The sequence below is a fragment of the Balaenoptera borealis genome, assembly GCF_965194805.1.
Source record: "Balaenoptera borealis genome assembly, chromosome: 11".
Classification (NCBI taxonomy): Eukaryota; Metazoa; Chordata; class Mammalia; order Artiodactyla; family Balaenopteridae; genus Balaenoptera; species Balaenoptera borealis.
This window is the reverse complement of record NC_138868.1, coordinates 93,243,529-93,268,567: the sequence shown is the minus strand read 5'-3', so window position 1 is coordinate 93,268,567 and position 25,039 is coordinate 93,243,529. Positions and strand designations below refer to the sequence as shown.

The window sequence follows — 25,039 nt, the reverse complement described above, 5'->3', positions numbered from 1 at the left end:
TAGCACCCAGAGAAGTACCGTACATATGAAGCCCTCAGTAAACACTAGCTGAATGAATGGTGCAAAGTGTCACGAGGAAAAATACACCAAAACTTTCATTATAATAAAAAAGTATAGATAAATCTTTCTCTAATGGCTTCCAGTCAAGTATTTTAAAACACCATATGCTATAATAAAAACATAAGTAATTTATTAAAATTTGAAGGCAAAAACATAATTTTAAAAGATTGTAAAAGATTTAGACCTATGTTAGGCATGATGGAGTATGGATGGTTTCTGGAAATTCACAATCAGATCCAAGAGTATCACTTTCAGAATGTTCTAGTAGACTGAGTTTACTTTTAGTTGTCTTTGATGAAACAGTCACTATTCTACTCTCTTTCTTAACAGAAATGTGTTTTTTCGAAGACTCACTTCTAATTGGTTCATTAAGCAAAGAATTATTTTGCCCAATTCCTTTGCTTTTCTGCTTTACAGGTGAGTCAGTGCAGGAATGCAGGTCCTTCCCAGGTTGTTCCTTAGCAGAGTATTTTTTGGTATATTCACCTGCTTTGCTCATTTTCTCTGAAGAAGACCTGCTATTTCTAGATAATTCCTCTTCTTTTCTTTGACTTCCAGTTCCAGAAATGATGTCTGCTGAAGGAGAGCATGTTCTAGCAATGAAATCTTCAAAAGACTCGTGCCGCTGCTCTGTGACTGGGACCCCCAGGTTGTCTTTGGAAGTTTCTAAGGCTTCCTGACTAGAGACTGGGACATGGAAGGAGTCGAGAGGCAAAGGAATCCCAGCATCACCTGTAATTTTTTGAAACTGGAGGGAAAGACAAAAGACAAGACAAAAATTCAGTGATGAACAAAGCCAACCATTAAAAAGTAGAGTTCAAACTTCAATGTTACTCTGTGATCTTATTATTAACACAGTCAATTGATTATTCAGAAGATTTCAGAGCCAGTTTTTTCTAATTATATCTTGCCAAGTGATTCTCAGCTTAACCTAGCTATATCCAAGGCTATGTCCTCTACATTTTCAGACTTTGGTGATTGGGGTAGTTATTACCCATTTCCTTTCCCTCACTAAAAATGAAACTCTACTCTGTAAGAAAATTAATTTCTTTTCTATCCTCCAGGCACATGTAAACAGCATATAGTTTGTGACCAGACTGTGTTCTCAAGCTGTCAGTTCCCAAGACCAGTCTGAGATTGGCTGAGGTGGGCGAAGGGGGTTCCAAGTAAGGCTAGAGGAAAAGCTGACAGGTTTCCCCTCCCATTCCCATGACCAGGTGAGTCACTATAATATCTTACATATTAGCTATGTCAAGATTACTTATTTTAAAAATTATATCAGTACGTGTACCTTCATTAGTGTTCCTTCATTGTAAGCTGACTGCATACAAATAGAAACCTAGATAAAATATGAATAGAATAGACATTTATACAATTTAAAATTTGGAATATTTTCTTTAATGTTTTCTTTCTTCATTAAGGAGAGTTTGCTTTAACTCATAAATTTTCTAAAGAACTTCCAGTTTTCTTATGTACAACAATACAGTATCATGAAATGGGCCCACATTTACTATAATCTCAGATTTGGAGAGGACCCCAGAGTCTTCTAGCTCCCGAGCATATGAACTATTAGAGACTGACCATTATTATTCTCTCTCTGACTTGGTCATTTCCTTTTTGCTAATCACTCTTAGAATCATTAAGTGCTGTCCTGTCCACTTACTTGGAGATTTTGCATTTGTACTGGGGCACTCTGCTTTGATTCTGATTTTTCTTCTTCAAGTGCCTTCTTTTCTTCTTTAGGTAGACTACTAACAGTGGAATTCATCTGGAGACGACCTAGTAAATGAAAATCTGACTGATCTATACCAGCCATTGTGGCCAGCTGCCCAAGCCTGGACCAGAGGAGGAAAGGAGAAAAGACGAAGGTTATTATAATCACATAAGAGCAGTTTAGATTTCCCCAGACCTACAATCATGAAATACTTCTAAAATCTTAAAAGCCAACATCCTACTCCAGACTACTAGCCTCTCTCTCCCCCAAATTCTCAGCCCTTTCCAGATTCATCCTCTAGGAGACATCCCACTGTCTCACTAGCAGGTTCAACATGTACCATGCACGCCATCCACTGCCTGCCACACCTCCATTCCCACACTTCTTTACCACCTTTCCTCCAGTTTCCAAGAATGTGTTTGTTCCTTCCTTCCCAACACCAGTTCATTCACTGACAAAACACCACTCCATCAACTATCAATCTCCACTTCCCTCTTTCAGCAAAATTGCTCCCAGTTGAGAACCACTGACCTATATCTTCCCTGCAGATTAATCATAATTTTTATGTCTAAGACAAAAATAACTTTAATTCAAACTTATCAAACAAGCAAAATAAATGAAAGATAGGAAAATTCTTATCCATTCCTGAATATTTTCAATGAAAACTGCCCTCAATTTAGTCTTTACAAAAAACTATACCTACTAATTACTCTGTCTACAGGTTACTGCTTTATAATGGGCTCCCCACTCTACCAAAGCAGGCTCCCCTATCTGCATTTCTTAAAAAATTTAATTCCTCATTTTAAAACGTCTATTATATTACCTATAATTGCACTAAATTTGGCTAAATATGGCCACGTAAGTGATGAAAATTGCTCCAGTTCCTCAGCAAACTACCATTATAGTCGCAAAGAGGAGAACGCCATGAAGAGAAATGAACTAACCCAGCATCTTTAAGGAGATCCAAGGAAGCATGGAACTTATGGAAAGAATTCTCAGTGCTGCCCAAAACACCTTCATCATCCAGGATCATGCTTGTCAATGAGTGGGCATGAAGGGCTTCAGACAAAGAGAAATTTATATTTCTTAACTGGGCATTTTCATGTTCCAGCTATAAAAGAAGACTGAAAATGTCTGACATGATTTTTTCTCATTGTCATCAAAAGTAGTCTTGTCTAGTTTCAAGGAACAAAACTAAAACACTCAAAATGTAATTAATCTGTAATTAACCTAACTCTCCACCAGTAAAGACAGAGACCATATCACATAATAACCAAAACCCCCAGGCACCCAACAAAGTTTCCTATATAACACTTAGATGGTATATAAATAAACCAAAGTTATCGTTTTATTAATGATCTTTCACAAAAGATCACATTTCTAACTGGTTCAATTCATAATGGAGCCTCATTCCACATTAGAAAATTACCTGCTTTAAGTTTCCCTTAAATTAGAAAGTGAATTATAGAATCTGATTTGAACAAAACATATTACAACTCTGCTGAATGTTAAGAATTAACTTTAGTAAGCAAAATATCTAATGCTTACATTTAAAAGTCCTAAATCATACCCAACCCGATTTATTAAATGTACGATCACCAATATTTTCTTTGGCTTCTTGAAAATATTCACTCCCGTGCACTCTTCCCCTTCCGCTCATCATCTATGCACTTAAAACCCCTATAAGCTCAACTCTAGTATTTCTCAGGAAGGCTGTTATGTTCATGATGCCCCTTTTGCCTTATATAAGCAGGTGCTCAACATTTATTGAATGCGTGTCCACCAATCCAGTGGATGCACTTTGAAAAATTCCTCCCTACGCTCAACCTATGATAAAGTATATTTATATAGAACTTTTTAGATTATGCCCTGCTTTCATGCACATTACCTAATGTAATTCTTATAGTATATATTTTTATCTTTCATTGCATTCTTAGAAGTTTTCCAATATCTTAAATTTATTTAAATGATTCACTTTCCTAATTCATTGCCAGGAGAGTCTCATCATGTCTTTTATGCTACTGTATATACAGTATATGCACAAAAAGTGCTTTCTTGAATCAAAGAATCATGAACAGAAAATAAGCTAATGTCATAAGAAAGCACACACACACACACACACACACACACACACACACAAAACGAGATTTTCACATCTTTAAAAACATACTTTCTGGAATATAGATCATATGATCACTAAATACCAGTAAATGCAAAAGTCCATATGATACAACCAATCTGCAACATATTACAGTTTTAAAGTTTACAAACTATGTGTATATGGCTTAAAATCAAATCAAAATAAAACCAAAACACTCTCAAAAGTATAAGAAATTGTTTACTTCATTGACTCATTTATCAGCCTTAAGTCTTATTACTCTTTCCTCCTTTAACTGCTTTAGGCACTCCTCCAGTTTTTCCTAAACAAACAGAGTAAATGTTATAACTAATTCGTAGCATAATATCCAAAAGCCTTTCCAGCTATAGGACTCATCAGGATTTAAGGGCATAGCCAGAAGTGAATTCAGATTTTAGTCTGCTACTGGTAATATCATACCATGCTAGTGAAATGAATTATCAAAATCTATCAAATTAGCATAGTAAAGATTTATTTAAATTCTACTTTTTCCAACATAAATTTGTGGCAGCCCACCATAAAAGGCATATGTGTATAACATAGCAAGTCAGAAATAAATAGTTAAGACCAAGAAAGAAAAATTCTATTTTTATTTGTGGGTCTCTCTATAGTAGGAAGTCCTATTAATGAACATGCTTAACATACCTGAATTGCATAATTGCAGATTCAAAAGCATATTTTTAAAAAGTAATCACTTTTAAAGCAATTTACAGTCAAGCACTCTTCCTGGAGTTCCCTGGGCATTAAATAATCTAATTATCAAAACCATAAGAGGGGGCTTGGCTTCCCTGGTGGCACAGTGGTTAAGAATCCGCCTGCCAGGGCTTCCCTGGTGGCGCAGTGGTTGAGAATCTGCCTGCTAATGCAGGGGACACGGGTTCGAGCCCTGGTCTGGGAAGATACCACATGCCACGGAGCAACTGGGCCCGTGAGCCACACCTACTGAGCCTGCGCGTCTGAGAGCCTGTGCTCCGCAACAAGAGAGGCCGCGATAGTGAGAGGCCCGTGCACCGCGATGAAGAGTGGTCCCCGCTTGCCGCAACTAGAGAAAGCCCTTGCACAGAAACGAAGACCCAACACAGCCAAAAATAAATATATAAAAATAAATAAATAAATAAAACATTAAAAAAAAAAAAAAAAAAAAAGAATCCGCCTGCCAGTGCAGGGGACATGGGTTCGAGCCCTGGTCCTGGAAGATCCCACGTGCCTCAGAGCAACTAAGCCCGTGCGCCACGACTACTGAGCCTATGCTCTAGAGCCCCTGTGTCACAACTACTGAGCCCGCGTGCCACAACTACTGAAGCCTGCGCGCCTAGAGCACATGCTCTGCAACAAGAGAAACCACCGCAACGAGAAGCCTGCACACCACTACGAAGAGTAGCCCCCGCTCGACGCAACTAGAGAAAGCCTGTGAGCAGTATCAAACACCCAGCGCAGCCAAAAATAGATAAATAAAATAAATTTATTAAAAAAAAAACAAACCTTACGAGGAAAGAACAATCACTAACTCCGTGTTATTTTACAGATGAGGGAAACAGAGGCAGAGAAGTAGAGTAAGTAGAGCAGCACAGCCAAGGTCACACCACTAAGTAGCAAGCCACACTGTGGACTCAGGAAGCTGGGTGCCATTCCTGTTCACGGAGGTGGTAGTCTTCCCATTCACCAAGGTCAATAAAATAAAATGAACACTGATAAACTCTCTTAGGAGTTTTAGGAACTAAGACACTTCAGTCCTTGAGGTGGGGACACTGCTTGCAATAGGCAGAATTCTAACAGAGCCCCTAAGACTCCTACTTAACTGAAGTGCACAAACCTTCCACTTATCCAATCAAACTCTAAATCTAGGTGCGGCAGTGAAGGGATTTTGCAGACGGAATTAAGGTTCAAAATCAGTTGATTTTTTTAAGATAGGGAGATTATTCTAGGTGGATGTGACCTACTCAGGCACCCCATGAAAAGGACCTGAACTCTTCCTGAATTGAAGTACAAAAGGGACAAGAGGGAGACTCTCCATTGCTGGCTCTGAAGAAGTCCAATGCTGTGGCAGGGAAGGCAAGCGAGAGGCGTCTAGGAGCTGAGACTGTCCCCCGACTGACAGCCAGCAAGGAAATGGGGACCTCTGTCCTGCAACTGCAGAATCTGAATTATGCCAACAAGCCGAAGAAGCTTGGAGCCATTCTTTCCCAGAGCCTCTGGATGCTAACACAGCCAGACTGACATCTCGATTTCAGCTCTGTGACCCACACAAACTATGGTGAACATCCAACATTTGGGGCTCAGTGTGTTACACTTAAATTTCACGTGCTTTAACACTCTCAGGAGGGAAACCACATGTTCCCGTGTGTATCTGAGCAGGAAACCCAGTCACGCTGTGCCTGCACTTCTGACCTGCAGAACTGTGAGCTAGTCTAATAGGTATTGTTTTCAGTCAGTAAGAGTGTAGTAAAAGAATTAATATTCTACTCAACCTCCAGGTTCATGAACAAAATAAATGATTGTCATTGTTTTAGGCCACTGTTTCGGGGTGGTTTCTTATGCAGCGATAAACAATCAGAATACTTAAGAGAACAGTAAGGTATATTTATACATTTTAACTGCTTTGAACAATCACTTAAAGAATGAGGAACTCTATTATATGCCATCATTGGGAGAGGAACTGGTGTCACTTTCTGGAGAGTAGCTTTTGGTACCTAACAACAATCCTACATCAGGAGTTTACCCTAAGGAAATCAAAGATGTGGACAAAGATTTATCTACCAACGTGATGTCATAAGATTGTTTATAACCAAACCCTAGAAGAAAGCTAAGAGCCTCCAAATTGGGATTGGTTTCAATAAAAACAGCTCACCATCTGAAGGAATGCGCTATGAAGCCACTAAGAAAAGAATGACAGGAAGTCTCCACCAGAGTTAATGAATGGGCTTCAGGAGTTCTACATTCAAAATATATCTGTGTGTTTTTCCTGGGAGATGATGCATAAGCTTAATCAAATTCTCTGATGTAGAAGAGTATTCAGTGACATAGCAAAATATTTTTGATACTTTTTTAAGACAAAAGAGCAGATTAGGTGTGTGTACATGCAGAGGTGGCTTTTATTTCCTTCAATAAGTTGTTCATTGTTTTCAAGCATTTGCTCAATGAACATATATCTTTATATTCAGAACATGTTTAAAAAATTGAGAGCCTAAGAACTTCAAATTCTTTAATGTTTCATTACTAAAGCCAGTCAAGTTTTCAATGGGGAAAAAGGGGAAAAAATTGCAAAATTCCTCTACTTTTAATATAATGGTTTAATCAATCTTCTAAAACTGATTGCAAAGAAATTCTAAACAAATAAGCAAACAAACAAAAAACTCTCACCACAGTCAGAGGAAAGTAGACTAAAATTCCTGACTGGTTCTAAATAGCACATCAAAGTGCAATTACATGAAATACTTTCTCCCTCTAATGGAGGGAATTAGAACACAGTGTTAAATTTTTGTGAAAAAGGGTACCCTCCTCCTACAAAGTATTCATAATTCATGTCCCTTACATGGAAATATGGAACCAAAAAAGTTAGAAAGTAAAATTGCTTGATATTCCATTACTTAAATAAGACTAATGATAAGGCTTTGGAATAATTTTCCTTCCTGTCATCTGCTCTCCTTCCTCCCTTCTGTACACTGGCTAGGGTGATTTTTCTGGGACAAAGCTCCCATCATATTGGATATCAAATTTTATGTTCAACTTTTCTCCATTTAACATTGAAATCAATCATTTCTCATATAATCAGGGGATTCATAACCTTGATTTTTTTGTGTGGGCTACAAAATATTCCACTGAGTGGGTTTACTGGTTAACCATTTTACACATTTAAATTCTTTCCAACTTTTCAATATTATAAGACAAAATGACCGTTTTTATGCATGAATGCTTTTTTCCATATTGAGAATAACATTCTTGCAATAAATCCATAAAAATGAGTTTGAGATCAAAGCAAATGAACATTTCTAAGGCTCTGAGGTACCTATCTCCAAACTTCTTTCCAAAAGGTTTCTGAGATTTTATACTGCCATCAGCGGTGGTATATAACCTCTACTATAACTGTTGGCTTACTTCCTCACTTAGAGTGCAAGTTATTAGAAGATAGGGGGCGTATTTTATTAAGTGTTTATCCCCAGCACCTGTGCCTAGCACAAAGTAGACGGTCAATAAATAATTGCTTAATAAGAAAAATCCCTGCCAATACAAAATGTACGTGTTTGAAAGACAGACTGTGTGTTTTTCTCTAACTGGATAGATGAAAACTTGTCATCTTCTTTAATGTGCAATTTTTTTGCTTATAATTAGTAATTAAATTTCTCTTTTAGATTATATTGTAAAAGTTCAGATTCTCTGAGGCTATATAACTTCTTTAAATGGTGATATTAATCGTTCTCTAATCTACCACTCTCTGTGACGAGGATGGACCTGAGATTAAGTGTCTCCAGAAGAAGATAGGAAACCACAGAGTTGTTAAACTCAAGTGCAAAGACTGGGGATTCAACGCTATAATTTATGCCACAACAATTCACATTACCATCTGCCAAAAAGTAGTCGGTTGTCCAATGGGGATTATAAACATCCATTTAACATGAGCAACTGAACAGATATTTTACACAGTAACTACTTCAAGTACTATTTAAAATCAGTTCTCTTTGTTTTCTTAAGCAATTGTTAATCCCCAATTTCGTGAATACTACCAAGTAAGTCACTTGAAAATCATCTAGAGCAATCTATTTCACTTAGCAAGCCTAAAGCTATAGTTCAACAATTTTATTTACTGTTCTGTGACAAAAATTACTATGAACAGCTATCCCCTGGATAAGTAGTCAGGTAAAGCTAGTTTGACTCACTAAATCTGATTTACTGAGTTAATAAGCCAGTTGATTTAGAATAGGTCTAATGCATATTTCTCATCCATTCTGCATTAAACTATTTCCCATGCCTAAAATGTCTTTTTTCCCATTCGTACATACCCAAATTCCTACTTCTGTGCTGTAGGGCTTGGCTCAACTACACCTGCCTTTAGTGAAACTTTTCTCACCTGCACAATTGGTGATAATTTTAGTCTCCTCAAGACTCCCACGGGGTTACCTCTGTTGTGACACTTGAGAAGCAACTTGAAACTCCCAATTACTTTTTGTTTTTCTTCCTGAGAGGGCTCATTAGGCAGAAGCCATGTGTGAGTTATCTTTTTTCCTCTATAGAAAGCACCAGAGACCGCCCACATAATAGAAGTTCCAAAATAAAGAATTCTGAACGACTGAAAAAGACAGGCAATGCAAGCCCATTACCTGTTCCTTTTTGCACGTTCTGCAGTACGCCACGGCAGGAAACCAGACACACCAGGTGGTAGAGGTTCAGGAGCATAACATTCTTTACCAGCAGAGTGTTTCCTTCCATTACTTACAGGTTTCTTTGCAGCCAAGCCTATGTTTGACAAAGCATGAAAAGAAGGAATCAAGATGCACCAAAGGTCTACAGAGCAACTGTCACACGGTTACACTTTGAAAGGAATCAAACAGGCACTTGACAATGATGCCAAGGCCATTAAAAAGAGGATCGTTTGGGCTTCCCTAGTGGTGCAGTGGTTGAGAATCTGCCTGCCAATGCAGGGGACACGGGTTCGAGCCCTGGTCTGGGAAGATCCCACATGCCGCAGAGCAACTGGGCCCGTGAGCCACAACTACTGAGCCTGCGCGTCTGGATCCTGTGCTCCGCAGCAAGAGAGGCTGCGATAGTGAGAGGCCCGCGCACCGCGATCAAGAGTGGCCCCCGCTCGCCACAACTAGAGAAAGCCCTCGCACAGAAACGAAGAGCCACACAGCCAAAAATAAAATAAATAAATAAATAAATAAAAATTAAAAAAAAAAAAGAGGATCGTTTGGTACAAAGGTTTTACATAAGCCAGCATTTTAAAAAAATATAAGTTCTCTACAGTAACAAGTTATTTTTACTAAAACAGAAGTATTGAGATGTGCAGAAATGCAAAAATAAATTTTTAAAATAATCCCAAAGTATGATACATTTTATGTATCATGCAGAAACACTCAAGTTTACTGAATCTTAGAACACCTTTGGCATTTCTGAATCTCAAGGACAGAGAAACACAGATACACCCATGAATTCTGCCAAACAGAATCTTCAGAATTAGACCAAAATTTCAATTTAAGATGAATTTTTCTATGTAAAAACAATAAAAGTTATAAGGCTGCAAGTTGCTGGGTGGTTGGTGAGTCAATATTATCTCCTATAAGCCTGTCAACCTTCACTGCTCCTTTGATTTCATATAGAAAACACAAAAAAACAAATGAAACCCACTGGATAAAAGAGTGAAATGTGGAGACCTACCCTATATTTCAGTAGTAAAGAGGCAAGTATCTTTATATGAAATATTTGGTTGCAAAAATTAGACCTACGTGGTAATATTTTATTTAGAACAAGCCACATATTAAAATTCACATTTAAATATTTAATTTGAATTTACTGAAAACAAACATCATAGGTTAAAATGGTTATATTTATCCTTCAAATCTACTATATTTTATGTTATGATATTTATGTTATTTTATTTATTTTAATAGATATTTATTGGAGTATAATTGCTTCACAATTCTGTTAGTTTCTGTTACAAAGCAAAGCCAATCAGCCATATGCATACACATGTCCCCATATCCCCTCCCTCTTGAGCCTCCCTCCCACCCTCCCTATCCCACCCCTGTAGGTCATCGCAAAGCACTGAGCTGATCTCCCTGTACTATGCTGCTGCTTTCTACTATATTTTAGCAGCATTAGGATGCAGGGTAAAATGGAGTGTATGTGGTAATATAGAACAAATATTTCATAGAGTGTAGCTTATTGATAATCACCACACGATCCTGGGTGACTTACATGCCTCTTAAAAATATATAGGAGCTCAGTTCATTTTGTGCTATTTTATTGTGTTTTTTAACTTAATTACCATCAAAAAAAATGTTTGTATGCATGTGGTTTGTCTGTGTATACCCTTCCTTTACTTTCAGAAACTAAAGCAAATACATTTTTATTAAAAAAATTTTTAATTACACTTTTCTTGTTAGGAGATAAAAAAAATTTCTAATAAAAGTTCCCATCTTTTTTTAGGCATACATAATTACAATATAAATGTGACACAATTCACACCATTATTTCACCCCTATACTCATCTGGATCTAGGTATATACCCAGATACTGATTTGGCTTACCTCTATGTCTCCAAATAACTGAGGCAAATACAAAAAAAAGCCCAAGAAACAAAATTACTCTTAAAATAGCTCAATGAGCTTGTATACTTCAGTTACGTTTCCACTTTGTTTAATCATGCTAAATAAAAAAAAAAGTTTGTTTTCGTCTCATTCCATGATGCCCTATTATATACCACCAGGTACTAATTTTACAGAATTCCTAATATGTTTTACATATACATGTTTTATTTATATATATTTCCATTTCTAATATCATAGCAAAAGTCAACTTAGCTATTTTAAGAATGCTTTACATATGATATAAATTTTTAATAATAATATCTAATTAGTGTGATATCACAAATCTTAACTTCTTTGTATATACTATTTGATTATTAAAATATCACTCTCTTGAAATAACAATTGGCAGACAATCATAAGCTTTTTTTTGACTTCATAAACACTCGTAACAACTTCTATTTAATACACTATTGTCTTTCACAGAAAGATAGACAAGATGAAAAGTCAGAGGGCTATGTACCAGATGAAGGAACAAGACAAAACCACAGAAAAACAACTAAACGAGGCAGAGATAGGAAACCTTCCAGATAAAGAATTCAGAATAATGATAGTGAAGATGATCCAGGACCTCAGAAAAAGAATGGAGGCAAAGATCAAGAAGATGCAAGAAATGTTTAACAAAGACCTAGAAGAATAAAGCAACAAACAAACAGAGATGAACAATACAATAACTGAAATGAAAACTACACTAGAAGGAATCAATAGCAGAATAACTGAGGCAGAAGAACGGATAAGTGACCTGGAAGACAGAATGGTGGAATTCACTGCTGCAGAACAGAATAAAGAAAAAAGAATGAAAAGAAATGAAGACAGCCTAAGAGACCTCTGGGAAAACATTAAACGCAACAACATTCACATTATAGGGGTCCCAGAAGGAGAAGAGAGAGAGAAAGGACCAGAGAAAATATTTGAAGAGATTATAGTCGAAAACTTCCCTAACATGGGAAAGGAAATAGCCACCCAAGTCTAGGAAGCACAGCAAGTCCCATACAGGATAAACCCAAGGAGAACACACCGAGACACATAGTAATCAAATTGGCAAAAATTAAAGATAGAAAAATTATTGAAAGTAGCAAGGGAATAACGACAAATAACATACAAGGGAACTCCCATAAGGTTAACAGCTGATTTCTTAGCAGAAACTCTACAAGGCAGAAGGGAGTGGCATGATATACTTAGTGATGAAAGGGAAGAACCTACAACCAACATTACTCTACCCGGCAAGGATCTCATTCAGATTCGATGGAGAAATCAAAAGCTTTATAGACAAGCAAAAGCTAAGAGAATTCAGCACCACCAAACGAGCTGTACAACAACTGCTAAAGGAACTTCTCTAAGTGGGAAACACAAGAGAAGAAAAGGACCTACAAAAACAAACCCAAAGGGCTTCCCTGGTGGCGCAGTGGTTAAGAATCCGCCTGCCAATGCAGGGGACACAGGTTCGAGCCCTGGTCTGGGAAGATACCACATGCCATGGAGCAACTGGGCCCGTGAGCCACAATTGCTGAGCCTGCGCGTCTGGAGCCTGTGCTCCGCAACAAGAGAGGCCGCGATAGTGAGAGGCCCGCGCACCGCGATGAAGAGTGGCCCCCGCTTGCCACAACTAGAGAAAGCCCTCGCACAGAAATGAAGACACAACACAGCCATAAATAAATTAATTAATTAATAAAAAAAAAAAAAAAAAACCCAAAACAATTAAGAAAATGGTCATAGGAACATACATATCGATAATTACCTTAAACGTGAATGGATTAAATGCTCCAACCAAAAGACACAGGCTTCCTGAATGGATACAAAAACAAGACTTATATATATGCTGTCTACAAGAGACCCACTTCAGACCTAGGGACACATACAGACTGAAAGTGAGGGGATGGATAAAGATATTCCATGCAAATGGAAATCAAAAGAAAGCTGGAGTAGCAATACTCATATCAGATTTTAAAAAGTCTAAAGTCTTTAAAATAAAGACTGTTACAAGAGACAAGGAAGGTCACTGCATAATGATCAAGGGATCAATCCAAGAAGATTATAAATATTTATGCACCCAACATAGGAGCACCTCAGTACATAAGGCAAATGATAAAAGGGGAAATCAACAGTAACACCATAATAGTGGAGGACTTTAACACCCCACTTACAGCAATGGATAGATCATCCAGACAGAAAGTAAATAAGGAGGGACTTCCCTGGTGGCACAGTAGTTAAGAATTTGCCTGCCAATGCAGGGGACACGGGTTCAATCCCTGGTTTGGGAAGATCCCACATGCCACGGAGCAACTAAGCCCATGTACAACAACTACGGACCCTGTGCCGCTCTAGAGCCCGCAAGCCACAACTACTGAGCCCGTGTGCTGCAACTACTGAAGCCCGCATGCCTAGAGCCCATGCTCCACAACAAGAGAAGCCACTGCAATGAGAAAGAAGCCCGCACACCGAAACGAAGAGTAGCCCCTGCTTGCCTCAGCTAGAGAAAACCTGTGTGAGCAGCAACAAAGACCTAATGCAGCCAAAAAAAAAAAAAAAAAAAAGTAAATAAGGAAACACAAGCTTTAAATGACACAATATACCAGAAGACTTAACTGATATTTATAGGACATTCCACCTGAAAGTGGCAGAATACATGTTCTTCTCAAGTGCACACGGAATATTCTCCAGGATAGATCACATCTTGGGTCACAAATCAAGCCTCAGTAAAGTTAAGAAAATACAAAATGTATCAAGCATCTTTTCCTACCACAATGCTCTGAGATTAGAAATCAATCACAGGAAAAACTATAAAATACACAAACACATGGAGGCTAAACAATACGCTACTAAATAACTAAGACATCACTGAAGAAATCAAAGAGGAAATCAAAAAATACATAGAAACAAATGACAATGAAAACACAATGACCCAAAACCTATGCGATGCAGCAAAAACAGTTCTAAGAGGGAAGTTTATAGCAATTCAATCTCACCTCAAGAAACAAGAAAAATCTCAAATAAACAATCTAACCTTGCACCTAAAGCAACTAGAGAAAGAAGAACAAAGAAAACCCAAAGTCAGTAGAAGGAAAGAAATCATAAAGATCAGACCAGAAATAAATGAAATAGAAACAAAGAAAACAATAGCATAAAATTAAAAGTTGGTGCTTTGAGAAGATAAATAAAATTGATAAACCTTTAGCTAGACTCATTAAGAAAAAAGGGAGAGGATTCAAATCAATAAAATTAGAAATGACAAAGGAGAAATTACAACTGACACTGCAGAAATACAAAGGATCATAAGAGACTATTATAGGCAACTATATGCCAATTACATGGACAACCTGGAAGAAATGGACAAATTCTTAGAAAGGTATAACCTTCCAAGACTGAACCAGGAAGAAATAGAAAATATGAACAGACCAATCACAGGTAATGAAACTGAAACTGTAATTAAAAATCTTGCAACAAACAAAAGTCCAGGACCAGATGGCTTCACGGGCAAATTCTATCAAACATTTAGAGAAGAGTTAACACCTGTCCTTCTCAAACTCTCCCAAAAAATTGCAGAGGGAGGAATACTCCCAAGCTTGTTCTACAAGGCCACAATCACCCTGATACCAAAACCAGACAAAGATATCACAAAAAAAGAAAATTACAGACCAGTATCACTGATGAACATAGATGCAAAAAACCTCAACAAAATACTAGCAAACAGAATACAACAACACATTAAAAGGGTCATACACCATGATCACGTAGGATTTATCCCAGGAATGGAAGGATTCTTCAATATATGCAAATCAATCAATGTGATACGCCATATTAACAAATTGAAGAGTAAAAACCATATGATCATCTCAATAGATGCAGAAAAGCTTTTGACAAAATTCAACACCCATTTATGATAAAAACTCTCCAGAAAGTGGGCATAGAGGGAACCTACCTCAACATAATAAAGGGCATATATGACAAACCCACAGCAAACATCATTCTCAATGGTGAAAAACTGAAACCATTTCCTCCAAGGTCAGGAACAAGACTAGGATGTCCACTCTCACCACTATTATTCAAAATAGTTTTGGAAGTCCTAGCCACAGCAATCAGAGAAGAAAAAGAAATAAAAGGAATACAAAGTGGATAAGAAGAAATAAAATTGTCACTGTTTGCAGATGACATCATACTATACATAGAAATTCCTAAATATGCCACCAAAAAACTACTAGAGCTAATCAATGAATTTGGTAAAGTTGCAGGATACAAAATTAATGCACAGAAATCTCTTGCATTCCTATACACTAACAATGAAAAATCAGAAAGGGAAATTAAGGAAACACTCCCATTTACCATTGCAACAAAAAGAATAAAATACCTGGAATAAACCTACCTAAGGAGGCAAAAGATCTGTACTCAGAAAACTATAAAACACTGATGAAAGAAATCAAAGATTACACAAACAGATGGAGAGATACACAATGTTCTCAGATTGGAAGAATCAGTACTGTGAAAATGACTATACTACCCAAAGCAATCTAGATTCAATGCAATCCCTATCAAATTACCAATGGCATTTTTCACAGAACTAGAACAAAAAATTTTACAATTTATATGGAAACACAAAAGACCCCGAATAGCCAAAGCAATCTTGAGAAAGAAAAACGGAGTTGGGGGAATTAGGCTCCTCAACTTCAGGAGATACTACAAAGCTACACTAATCAAGGCAGTATGGTACTGGCACAAAAACAGAAGTATAAATCAATGGTATGGGATAGAAAGCCCAGAGATAAACCCACATACCTATGGTAACCTAATCTATGACAAAGGGGGCAAGAATATACAATGGAGAAAAAACAGCCTCTTCAATAAGTGGTGCTGGGAAAACTGGACAGCTACATGTAAAAGAATGAAATTAGAACACTCCCTAACACCATACACAAAAATAAACTCAAAATGGATTAAAGACCTAAATGTAACACCAGACACTATAAAAGTCTTAGAGGAAAACATAGGGAAAATCACTCTTTGACATAAATCACAGCAAGATTTTTTTTGACACACCTCCTAGAGTAATGAAAATAAAAACAAAAATAAACAAATGGGACCTAATTAAATGTAAAAGCTTCTGCACCTCAAAGGAAACCATAAACAAGACAAAAAGACAACCCTCAGAATGAGAGAAAATATTTGTAAATGAAACAACTGACAAAGAATTAATCTCCAAAATATACAAGCAGCTCATGCAGCTCAATATCAAAACAACAAACAACCCAATCAAAAAAATGGGCGTAAGACTTAAATAGACATTTCTCTGAAGAAGACATACAGATGGCCAAGAGGCACATGAAAAGATGTTCAACATCACTAATTATTAGAGAATGCAAATCAAAACTACAATGAGGTACCACCTCACAACAGTCAGAATGGCCATCATCAAAAGATCTACAAACAATAAATGCAAGAGAGGGTGTGGAGAAAAGGGAACCCTCTTGCACTGCTGGTGGGAATGTAAATTGATACAGCCACTATGGAGAACAGTATGGAGGTTCCTTAAAAATCTAAAAATAGAACTACCATATGACCCAGCAATCCTGCTACTGGGCATATACCCAGAGAAAACCATAACTCAAAAAGTTACATGTACCCCAATGTTCATTGCAGCACTATTTACAATAGCCAGGACATGGAAGCAACCTAAATGTCCATCAACAGAGCAATGTATAAATAAGATGTGGTACATATATACAGTGGAATATTATTCAGCCGTTAAAAAGGAACAAAACTGGGTCATTTGTAGAGATGTGGATGGCCCTAGAGTCTGTCATACAGGGTGAAATAAGTCAGAAAGAGAAAAACAAATATCGTATATTAACACATGTATGTGGAATCAAAAAATGGTACAGATGGACCTATTTGTAGGGCAGAAATAGAGACACAGATGTAGAGAATGGACATGCGGACACAGGGTGGGGAAGGGGAGGGTGGGATGAATTGGGAGATTAGCACTGACATATATACACTACCAGAAGTAAAATAGGTAACTAGTGGGAAGCTGCTGTACAGCACAAGGAGCTCAGCTCGGTGCTCTGTAATGACCTAGATGGGTGGGATTGGGGGAGGGGAGTGGGAGGGATGTCCAAGAGGTAGGGGGTATATGTGTACATATAGCTGATTCATTTCGGTGTACAGTAGAAACTAACACAACATTGTAAAGCAATTGTACTCCAATAAAAAAAATTCTAATTAGATGAAGTCTCCAAGTGATAGCATGAATAAAGCGTTATAACTGGCCAAAAACTGCTAATTTTTGTTCTACTTAGCACTTGATTAGGCAAGGTAAAGTTTTTTCCTGGTATTGGGAAAGTGAATAATTGTGTAATGATAGATAATGAAACAAGTATTAGAAGTGATTTCGTGCCTGTATGTGTTTCTTTCAGGGCCTTTTACATCCCCCTTAAGCCAAAAAGTCAATGTGACCTCAGATGGCAGCTCCTGCCACTGTAGCTAACTGACATGCCACATGGGGGGAGCTAGTGAGATGCTGTTTTGAACACTTTCCATCACAGTTGCCGCAAGACCAACAGTGGTCGCTGGAGGGCTCCAGAATGCAAGGTTAAGGATCCCGGAGTTAAAACCTCTGACTTGTCTTCTCTCTTCATGGAGAAGTGTTTCCAACTGCTGGCGACTCTACTTACTGGGAGAGTAAGAGAGAAAGGATGAGCTTGATTTGGGCACTGGAGGAAAGAGGTCCAGAGGATATGCAAATGGGTCCAGCAAAAAAGTCCAAAAATCTGCAGTCATCTCTGGTTTAATCCCTCCTCTCCTATGTGAAGAGAGTTAGGGTACATCATGAGAGTAAGGCAGGGGAGATTCACTGCTGTGGACAGGGGGCAAAGAGGAACTAGAGTTTGAGTTTTCAGTGAGGCAGCCTCAGAAGAGATAAGAATCAGGTCCAGGAGTGAAAGTTCAGCCTCACAGAACAAGCAAAACGTGCCTTGAGTATTTGTCTGTTTTGTTTTTTTCTGAAACCATCCTTAAGACAAGAAAAACATTAAATCACAAATCTGAAGACTTGAATCTAGTCTCAGTTCTGTCAATCAACAAAACTAGCTGATATGGTGGAATATAATTTGACCCCAAGCAAGTTCACAGGAAAGAAGTTGGTCAACCCCACACGTTGGTTAAAATATCTATTTGTTCCAGAAATCACGTACCTAATCACTGGTTTTTCAAGAATTAATAATCGTGGGGACTTACAGTATTGTTTTGCAATATTTTTAACCTTTGGACACTTTTGCTATTTTTTGGCTTTTGGGGGATTTTCTGTAATATAAATAGAATATCATAAGCCCATATTATTTAATTCATCCTTGTATAGAAAATATAATTGAGGCATAAGCTTCAGGCATTAGTTAACAATTGTTAATGAAAGATCTTAAAAGAACAGGTGACTATTCACCAGTTGCTTTGAGAAGACTAGCCCCAAACTAGTTATTAACATTTGTTCTCCAGGGAATTCCCTGGCAGTCCAGTGGTTAAGACATCGCACTTCCAAAGCAGGGGGTGGGGGCATGGGTTTGATCCCTGGTCAGGGAACTAAGATCCCACAAGCCTTGTGGCACGACCAAAAAAAAAATTTTTGTTCTCCAGAATTCTCAGTACCTCAGATAAGCCCATGTCTCTCCCCGGGTTCCCTGCCCCCTCTAGTAAAGGTCAAGAGAATTCCCAAGAACCCTGTGGATTTGAGTGAAGTAGAAGCGGCCCTTCCCAGCTTCCGCACTTTCAACTGCAGCAGAGAAGGGGACCCTAGAGCTCTGTGTGTTTCTGGCAAGGTCCCTACCCTTCCCTACTGCCTGACACACCCCTATTATCTGCCCTTCCACCATTAAAACCAATCTCATTATGCCTTTAGCTTTGTTATGTCAGTCTCCACAAGGAACCCCAACATCTAGTATTACCCCTTATCCAGATACACCTCAGCACTTACCCTTCTGATTCTATCTCCCCTTTGCCCAACCTGCAAGCCTCTGGACAGGCAGTAAAATCCTCCGTAGACTCAAACTCTTCTCTTAATAGTCTTTTACTTTCTTATTCTAAGTGAAACTTGATTCTCCTCTGAAGTCAGTGCTTCTCCTGCATCTCTCTCAAGTTATGGCTGACGTACCACTGAGCCTGAGTTCGTGTGCTGGTCTTCTTTTCTCCCCACTGCCACTTCCAAATCATCCTCCTCCCCTTCTCCCTAAAAGCACTCACCTTTGAGTCTGGTGTCAATGGACTATCCATCCATTAACGCTCTTTGTCACAATCATGCACTGAACCCCGCCCCCAGGTCATACTCCCTCATTCCTTAATTTAGGTCCTGACTCTCTATCATTCTCTCCAACATGACTCCTGTCATAATTCTTAGTGATTTCAATATTCACAGAAGATTGTGAGTACCCTGATGTTTTAGTAAGGTTTCTCCTGAAAGTAGACCCTGAAACAAGGACTTTGGATACAAGTGGTTTATTTGGGAGGTAACCCAGGAAGCAGGAACCAGGGAGCAAGGAGAGTAAGATAGAGGGAAAGAGGAAAAGCCTCTGTAAAGGTGTGGCATCAAGGTCACCACTATGAAAAAAAAAGGGGGGAGGGTATTCAAGTCCAGTGAGAACTCCAGGAAGCATCCTGAGTGTCTCACAAAATTGTCTGTCAAAGGACCAGAGGCTGGGGCACTTATTCACTGACTTCTAACCCTACTGGTTGAGGGTTGTTCCCTGAAGCATATCTTCCTCATACTTGCTGTACTTTGTTCTTGCCTGTGAACCTAGCAGGCTCCTGAGCTTTCAGAGAAGACCTTGAGGTGAAAGCAGAAGAGGTGCCCTTTTCAGGTAGGAAGATGTCAGAGGGAGTCTGAAATGTCTTCTACCATAGCTGTTGCTGAAACCAGAAGTAGGTCAAGGAGATATGACTAGGACATCAAAAGCATCTGGAATGCCTGGCTTCTCAGTTCTCTTACCTCTTATTTTCCAGTGATCCTGTCCTCTGCCCTACCTCAACTATTCTCCCCCTTGATCATAATTTAGCCATTGTCATTACCAATTTCACCCTCCAGACGCTTCCTTCTATCTCTCAACTTGGTCCCTCTTGTATCTTTTTTTTTTTTTTTTTTGGTATTTTTTTAAATATTTTATTTTTATTTTTTTATGAATTTATTTATCTATTTATTTATTTTTGTCTGCATTGAGTCTTCGTTGCTGCGCATGGCTTTCTCTAGTTGCGGTGAGCGGGGGCTACTCTTCATTGTGGTGCATGGGCACGGGCTGTAGGCATGCGGGCTACAGTTGCGGCTCGAGAGCTCTAGAGCACAGTAGTTGTGGCTCAAGGGCTCTAGAGCGCAGGCTCAGTAGTTGTGGCGCACAGGCTTAGTTGCTCCGCGGCATGTGGGATCTTCCCAGACCAGGGCTCAAACCTGTGTCCCCTGCATTGGCAGGGGAATTCTTTTTTTTTTTTTTTTTAAGCCTTATTCTTTTAAATTTTATTTATTTATTTATTTATGGCTGTGTTGGGTCTTCGTTTCTGTGCGAGGGCTTTCTCCAGCTATGGCAAGTGGGGGCCACTCTTCATCGCAGTGCGCGGGCCTCTCACTGTCGCGGCCTCTCTTGCCGCGGAGCACAGGCTCCAGACGCGCAGGCTCAGCAATTGTGGCTCACGGGCCCAGCCGCTCTGCGGCATGTGGGATCTTCCCGGACCAGGGCTCGAACCCGTGTCCCCTGCACTGGCAGGCAGACTCCCAACGACTGCGCCACCAGGGAAGCCCTGGCAGGCGAATTCTTAACCACTGCGCCACTAGGGAAGTCCCCCCTCTTGTATTTGACTCCAACAATCCTTAGACTCTTACCCAGACATACAGTACTTTGATCCTATTATCTTACGCTGTTCTTCACCCTCCAAATTCAGCTTTAATCCTACGGTCAATCATCATACTCACTCTTTTACATCTATGCTCACCTCCCTCAGCAAAACCGCAACCTAGGTTACATTCTATTCTATACCTATTCAGTGTTTGTGCCTGAGCAGCTGAATGTGGTTTTAGAACCAAATAGGTCTTGCCACTCATGAGCTGTGACACCTTAGGCACATTACTTAACTCTGCTGAATCTTAGTTTCCTTAGCTATGCTGAGTAGTCTCAAAAAAAATTCAGGATCACTAGTCTCAAGTGGGTCCTTGGGCTGCCTAAGAATCATAATACATTTCCTTAGTCCCTTCACTCTCCCTCCATCAAAAATATCTTCTTCTTTTTTCCTTTCTTCTTAAACCTCACAACATCCTAACTATCAGCTAGCTTCCAACTTCAGCCAGAGAGGAGGAGCAATCAGAAGAGAACTTTCACTTCCAACAGCCCATCTGCTGCACTGTATCCATTCCACTTCTGTGTGTGATTGCCCATGCTGCTAGCAAAGGCCAGCCCCTCTCCATTTGTGCACTAGGGGCCATCCCCTCTCGTTATCAAGAAAATGATTCTGGAAATTTTCCCCCTTCTATCTTCTGCATCGTCATTTTTTTCCTTTTAGTGTTTCACTCCTATTGGCCACTTTTGACTCCTCCTTTTCTAAGATGAGAAGTTTAAATGATACTTAAGATCTCCACAAGGAGGGATTTAATTCCAGCGTTAAATGTATACATCTATGTAAAGTGCATAGAACAGTGCCTGACATACAGTAAGCATTATATAAGTATTAGGTCTTATTACATTTATTGAGTGCTTTCGTGTGTAATACATTATACTATATTATATTTTACATGTATGATCGTATTTAATCCCTACCATAACTATGATGCAGATGCTACTATTTCTATCCTAATTTTACAGATAAGGAAACTAAGACCCAGCAGGGTTAGTAATGCACCCAAAGTCTCTCACAGCTCGTATGTGGCAGGACCTGTTGGGTTCTAAAGCACATGCTCCTAAGGGTTCTCAATCACTAATACATATAAAAATCACCTGGGATACTTGGAATAGGCAGATTTGGGACCTAATTCCTGACCTGTGAAATCAGAGTCTTCACAGGTTGGAGCCTGGAAGTCTGCCTTTTTAATAAACACTCTAGGTTATTTTGATGTAACTGATATATCCACCACATTTGAGAAACTCCTTCATATATCCTTTAATGTATACCCAGAAAACAGAGGAGAATAAAGCAAACGGTGAACAGTGGATTTCTAGGAGGTGGCAGAGAGGAGAATATAAAGAACATTCATTTTCTAATGTATGATTTAACACGATGTTTAGATTTTCTTCAATGAGTAGATGAGTTTTAAAATATTTTAAACGAATAAAAAGTAAAAATTATCCCATTTTCTACCGAACACATTCAAGCACTGATAACATTTTGAAGATTTTCTTCCAGTTTTTTCCCCTATTCAGAGTAGGAGATAAAATTATAGGTTTTTTTTCAAAGTTAGAATTTTAGTACATATGTGGAATTTTGCATCTTCTATTTTCATGTATTATATTCTGAGCATTTTCCCGTGTAATTAGCCTTATATGAGTTTTAATAACTTAAAAATTGTCATATATCTGTAAGAATTATTTGACGATTCCTGTGCTGTTATATTTTTATGTTGTTTATACTTTCTGCTCTTATTGATAATGCTAGGATGAAAGTGCTCATACCAAAATTTGAGGATTTATTAAGATAAATGGTTATGAACATTTTTAAGAATCTTGAACCCACAGATTAAAATGCTTTTTACTGACATTAATGTTCCTTTGCTCCTATCCTACCTCTTCATACTTGTGTGGCTTTGAACCTGAGCACTAGATTTTATTTTCTTTCCTTACTAGATATTGTCACATTAGCTCATTATCACAGCCAGGTGAGATATTTTGGATTCTGATTCTTTTCTTCAGACACATTAGATATCTTTACCAGCTTCATATCATCTGGAAGTTAATATATGAACAAAAATTCAAAAAAGAGTGGAGTCCCAACTCCTAAATGAGACCATAATCAGACTGACATTGATTGGACATGCATTATGTTTAACAGAAAATGTTCGTAGAAAATTCTACTTTTGGGACTTCCCTGGTGGTGCAGCGGTTAAGACTCCGTGCTCCCAATGCAGGGGCCCCGGGTTCAATCCCTGATCAGGGAACTAGATCCCACACGCATGCCGCAACTAAGAGTTTGCATGCCGCAACTAAGGAGCCCGCCTGCTGCAACTAAGACGGAGAGCAACCAAATAAATAAATATTTTTTTTAAAAAAAAGAAAAGAAAATTTTACTTTTTTCCTTAATATTCAGCATGCTGGAAAACACTTTCCATACCTAAAGCAGAGAATAATTATTTTATTTTTCCCCTATATATATTTCATAAAATCTTAATATTATAGTAATAAAGTGTTAGTACATTTACTCTTAGTAAATAGGTCATAAAAATGTTCAACAAAGTTGTGGTTCCCGAGATTTGAAGATGGCAGAATAAGAAGTCCCAGCGCTCACCTCCACCCATAGGCACAAGAAAATTACAACTATTTACCAAGCAACTAATGATGAGAAAAACTGGAAGGCTATCAGAAAATATCTTTTATAACTAAAGATATAAAGAAGGAACCACAAGATGGGTAGGAGGACGGAGAGGTGTTATAGTCAAAACCTATAGCCCTGGGTAGGTGATCCACAAATGGGAAGAAAATTACAACTGCAGAGGTTCTCCCCAAGGAGTGAGGGGTCTAAACCCCACATTGGACTCCTCAGCCTGGGAGTCCTGCACCAAGAAGATGAGTCCTCAGAACGTTTGGGTTTGAAGAGCAGCAGGACTTACTTTCAGGGGAGCTAGAGGGCTGTGGGAAATGAGACTCTACTCTTAAAGGGTGCACACAAAATCTCACATGCTTTGAGAACCAGGGCAGAAGAAGTTATTTGAAAGGAGCCTAGGTCAGACCCACTTGCTGATCATGGAGTGTCTCCTGAAGGGGCAGGAGGCAACTGGAGCTCACCCTGGGGCCACAGACACTGGTGGCAGCCAATTTTGGGGAGCTCGTTCTACCACAAGGACACTAGTGCTGGCAAGGGCCATTTTGGAATCCTCCCTGGAGCTTATTAGCACTGAGACCTGACCCAACCCACCAGCGTGTCAGCACCAGTACTGGGATGCCTCAGGCCAAGCAACTAGCTGGGCAGTAACACAGCCTCACCTACCAACAGGACTACTACCTTAAGACCCCCTGAGACCACAGCCACCTCAGACCAGCCCTGTCCACCAGAAGGCTCGGGACCTGGTCCCACACACCAGGGCACCGGCACTAGCAGTGGGGTCCCTCAGGCCATGCAGCCAGAGACCCTGGGCCCAGCTCCACCTGCCAGTGGGCCAGCACTAGCCCCAGGACCAGCCTCATGCACCAATAGGTAGACATCAGCCACAGGAGTCCCTGGACCCTGGTCCCATCCACCAACAGACCAAAACACCAACTCCAGGATGCCAGGGTCCTACAGCCAGAGACCTCAGGTCCCAGCTCCACCCACCAGTAGACCAGCACTAGCCCCAGGACTTGACCTCACTAACCAGTGGGCAGACATCAGTCCCAGAATCCCCTGGGCTCCAGCCTTGCCCACGAGCAGGTCACCACCAGGTCCAGGACTCCCAAGGCCCTGCAGCCAGATACCCGGGAACCTGGCTCCACCTACCAGCAGGCCAGTATCAGCTCTGACAAACTTTGGCCCCCTCAGCCAGCTGCCCCAGGACGCAGCCCCACTCACCAAAACCTGCCAAGAACCAGCTTTGGGGCACCTTGGACCCTGCAGCCAGTCAGGAACTTGCCCCATCTATCAGCAGGCTGACACTAGATCCTGGACCCCTACCCGACTACCACCCAC

At 39.4% G+C, this 25,039-nt stretch overlaps 2 protein-coding genes across 4 annotated transcripts in view; one reads left to right on the top strand and one right to left on the bottom strand.

Annotated features, from left to right (window-relative positions):
* Window positions 1-888, top strand: part of LOC309606447 (uncharacterized protein) — a 37,112-nt gene extending 36,224 nt beyond the window's left edge. For 2 of the 3 annotated variants that reach the window (XM_082343573.1, XM_082343572.1), the window contains one exon: window positions 619-888. The gene's annotated coding sequence lies outside the window, so the exon portion shown is untranslated. Of the gene's footprint in view, window positions 1-390; window positions 478-618 lie in introns of all 3 variants that reach the window. The other variant, XM_082343574.1, reaches the window with a different exon arrangement.
* Window positions 169-23,675, bottom strand: LOC309606645 (centrosomal protein of 78 kDa-like; the record flags this gene model as incomplete). The annotated part of the gene is given in 9 exon segments (XM_082343938.1): window positions 169-808; window positions 1,352-1,399; window positions 1,724-1,895; window positions 2,719-2,885; window positions 4,117-4,125; window positions 4,129-4,194; window positions 8,977-9,133; window positions 9,227-9,362; window positions 23,666-23,675. Coding segments are annotated over 9 exon segments (1,329 nt in total). The 3' UTR covers window positions 169-244.
* Between the last annotated feature and the right edge of the window lie 1,364 nt (window positions 23,676-25,039).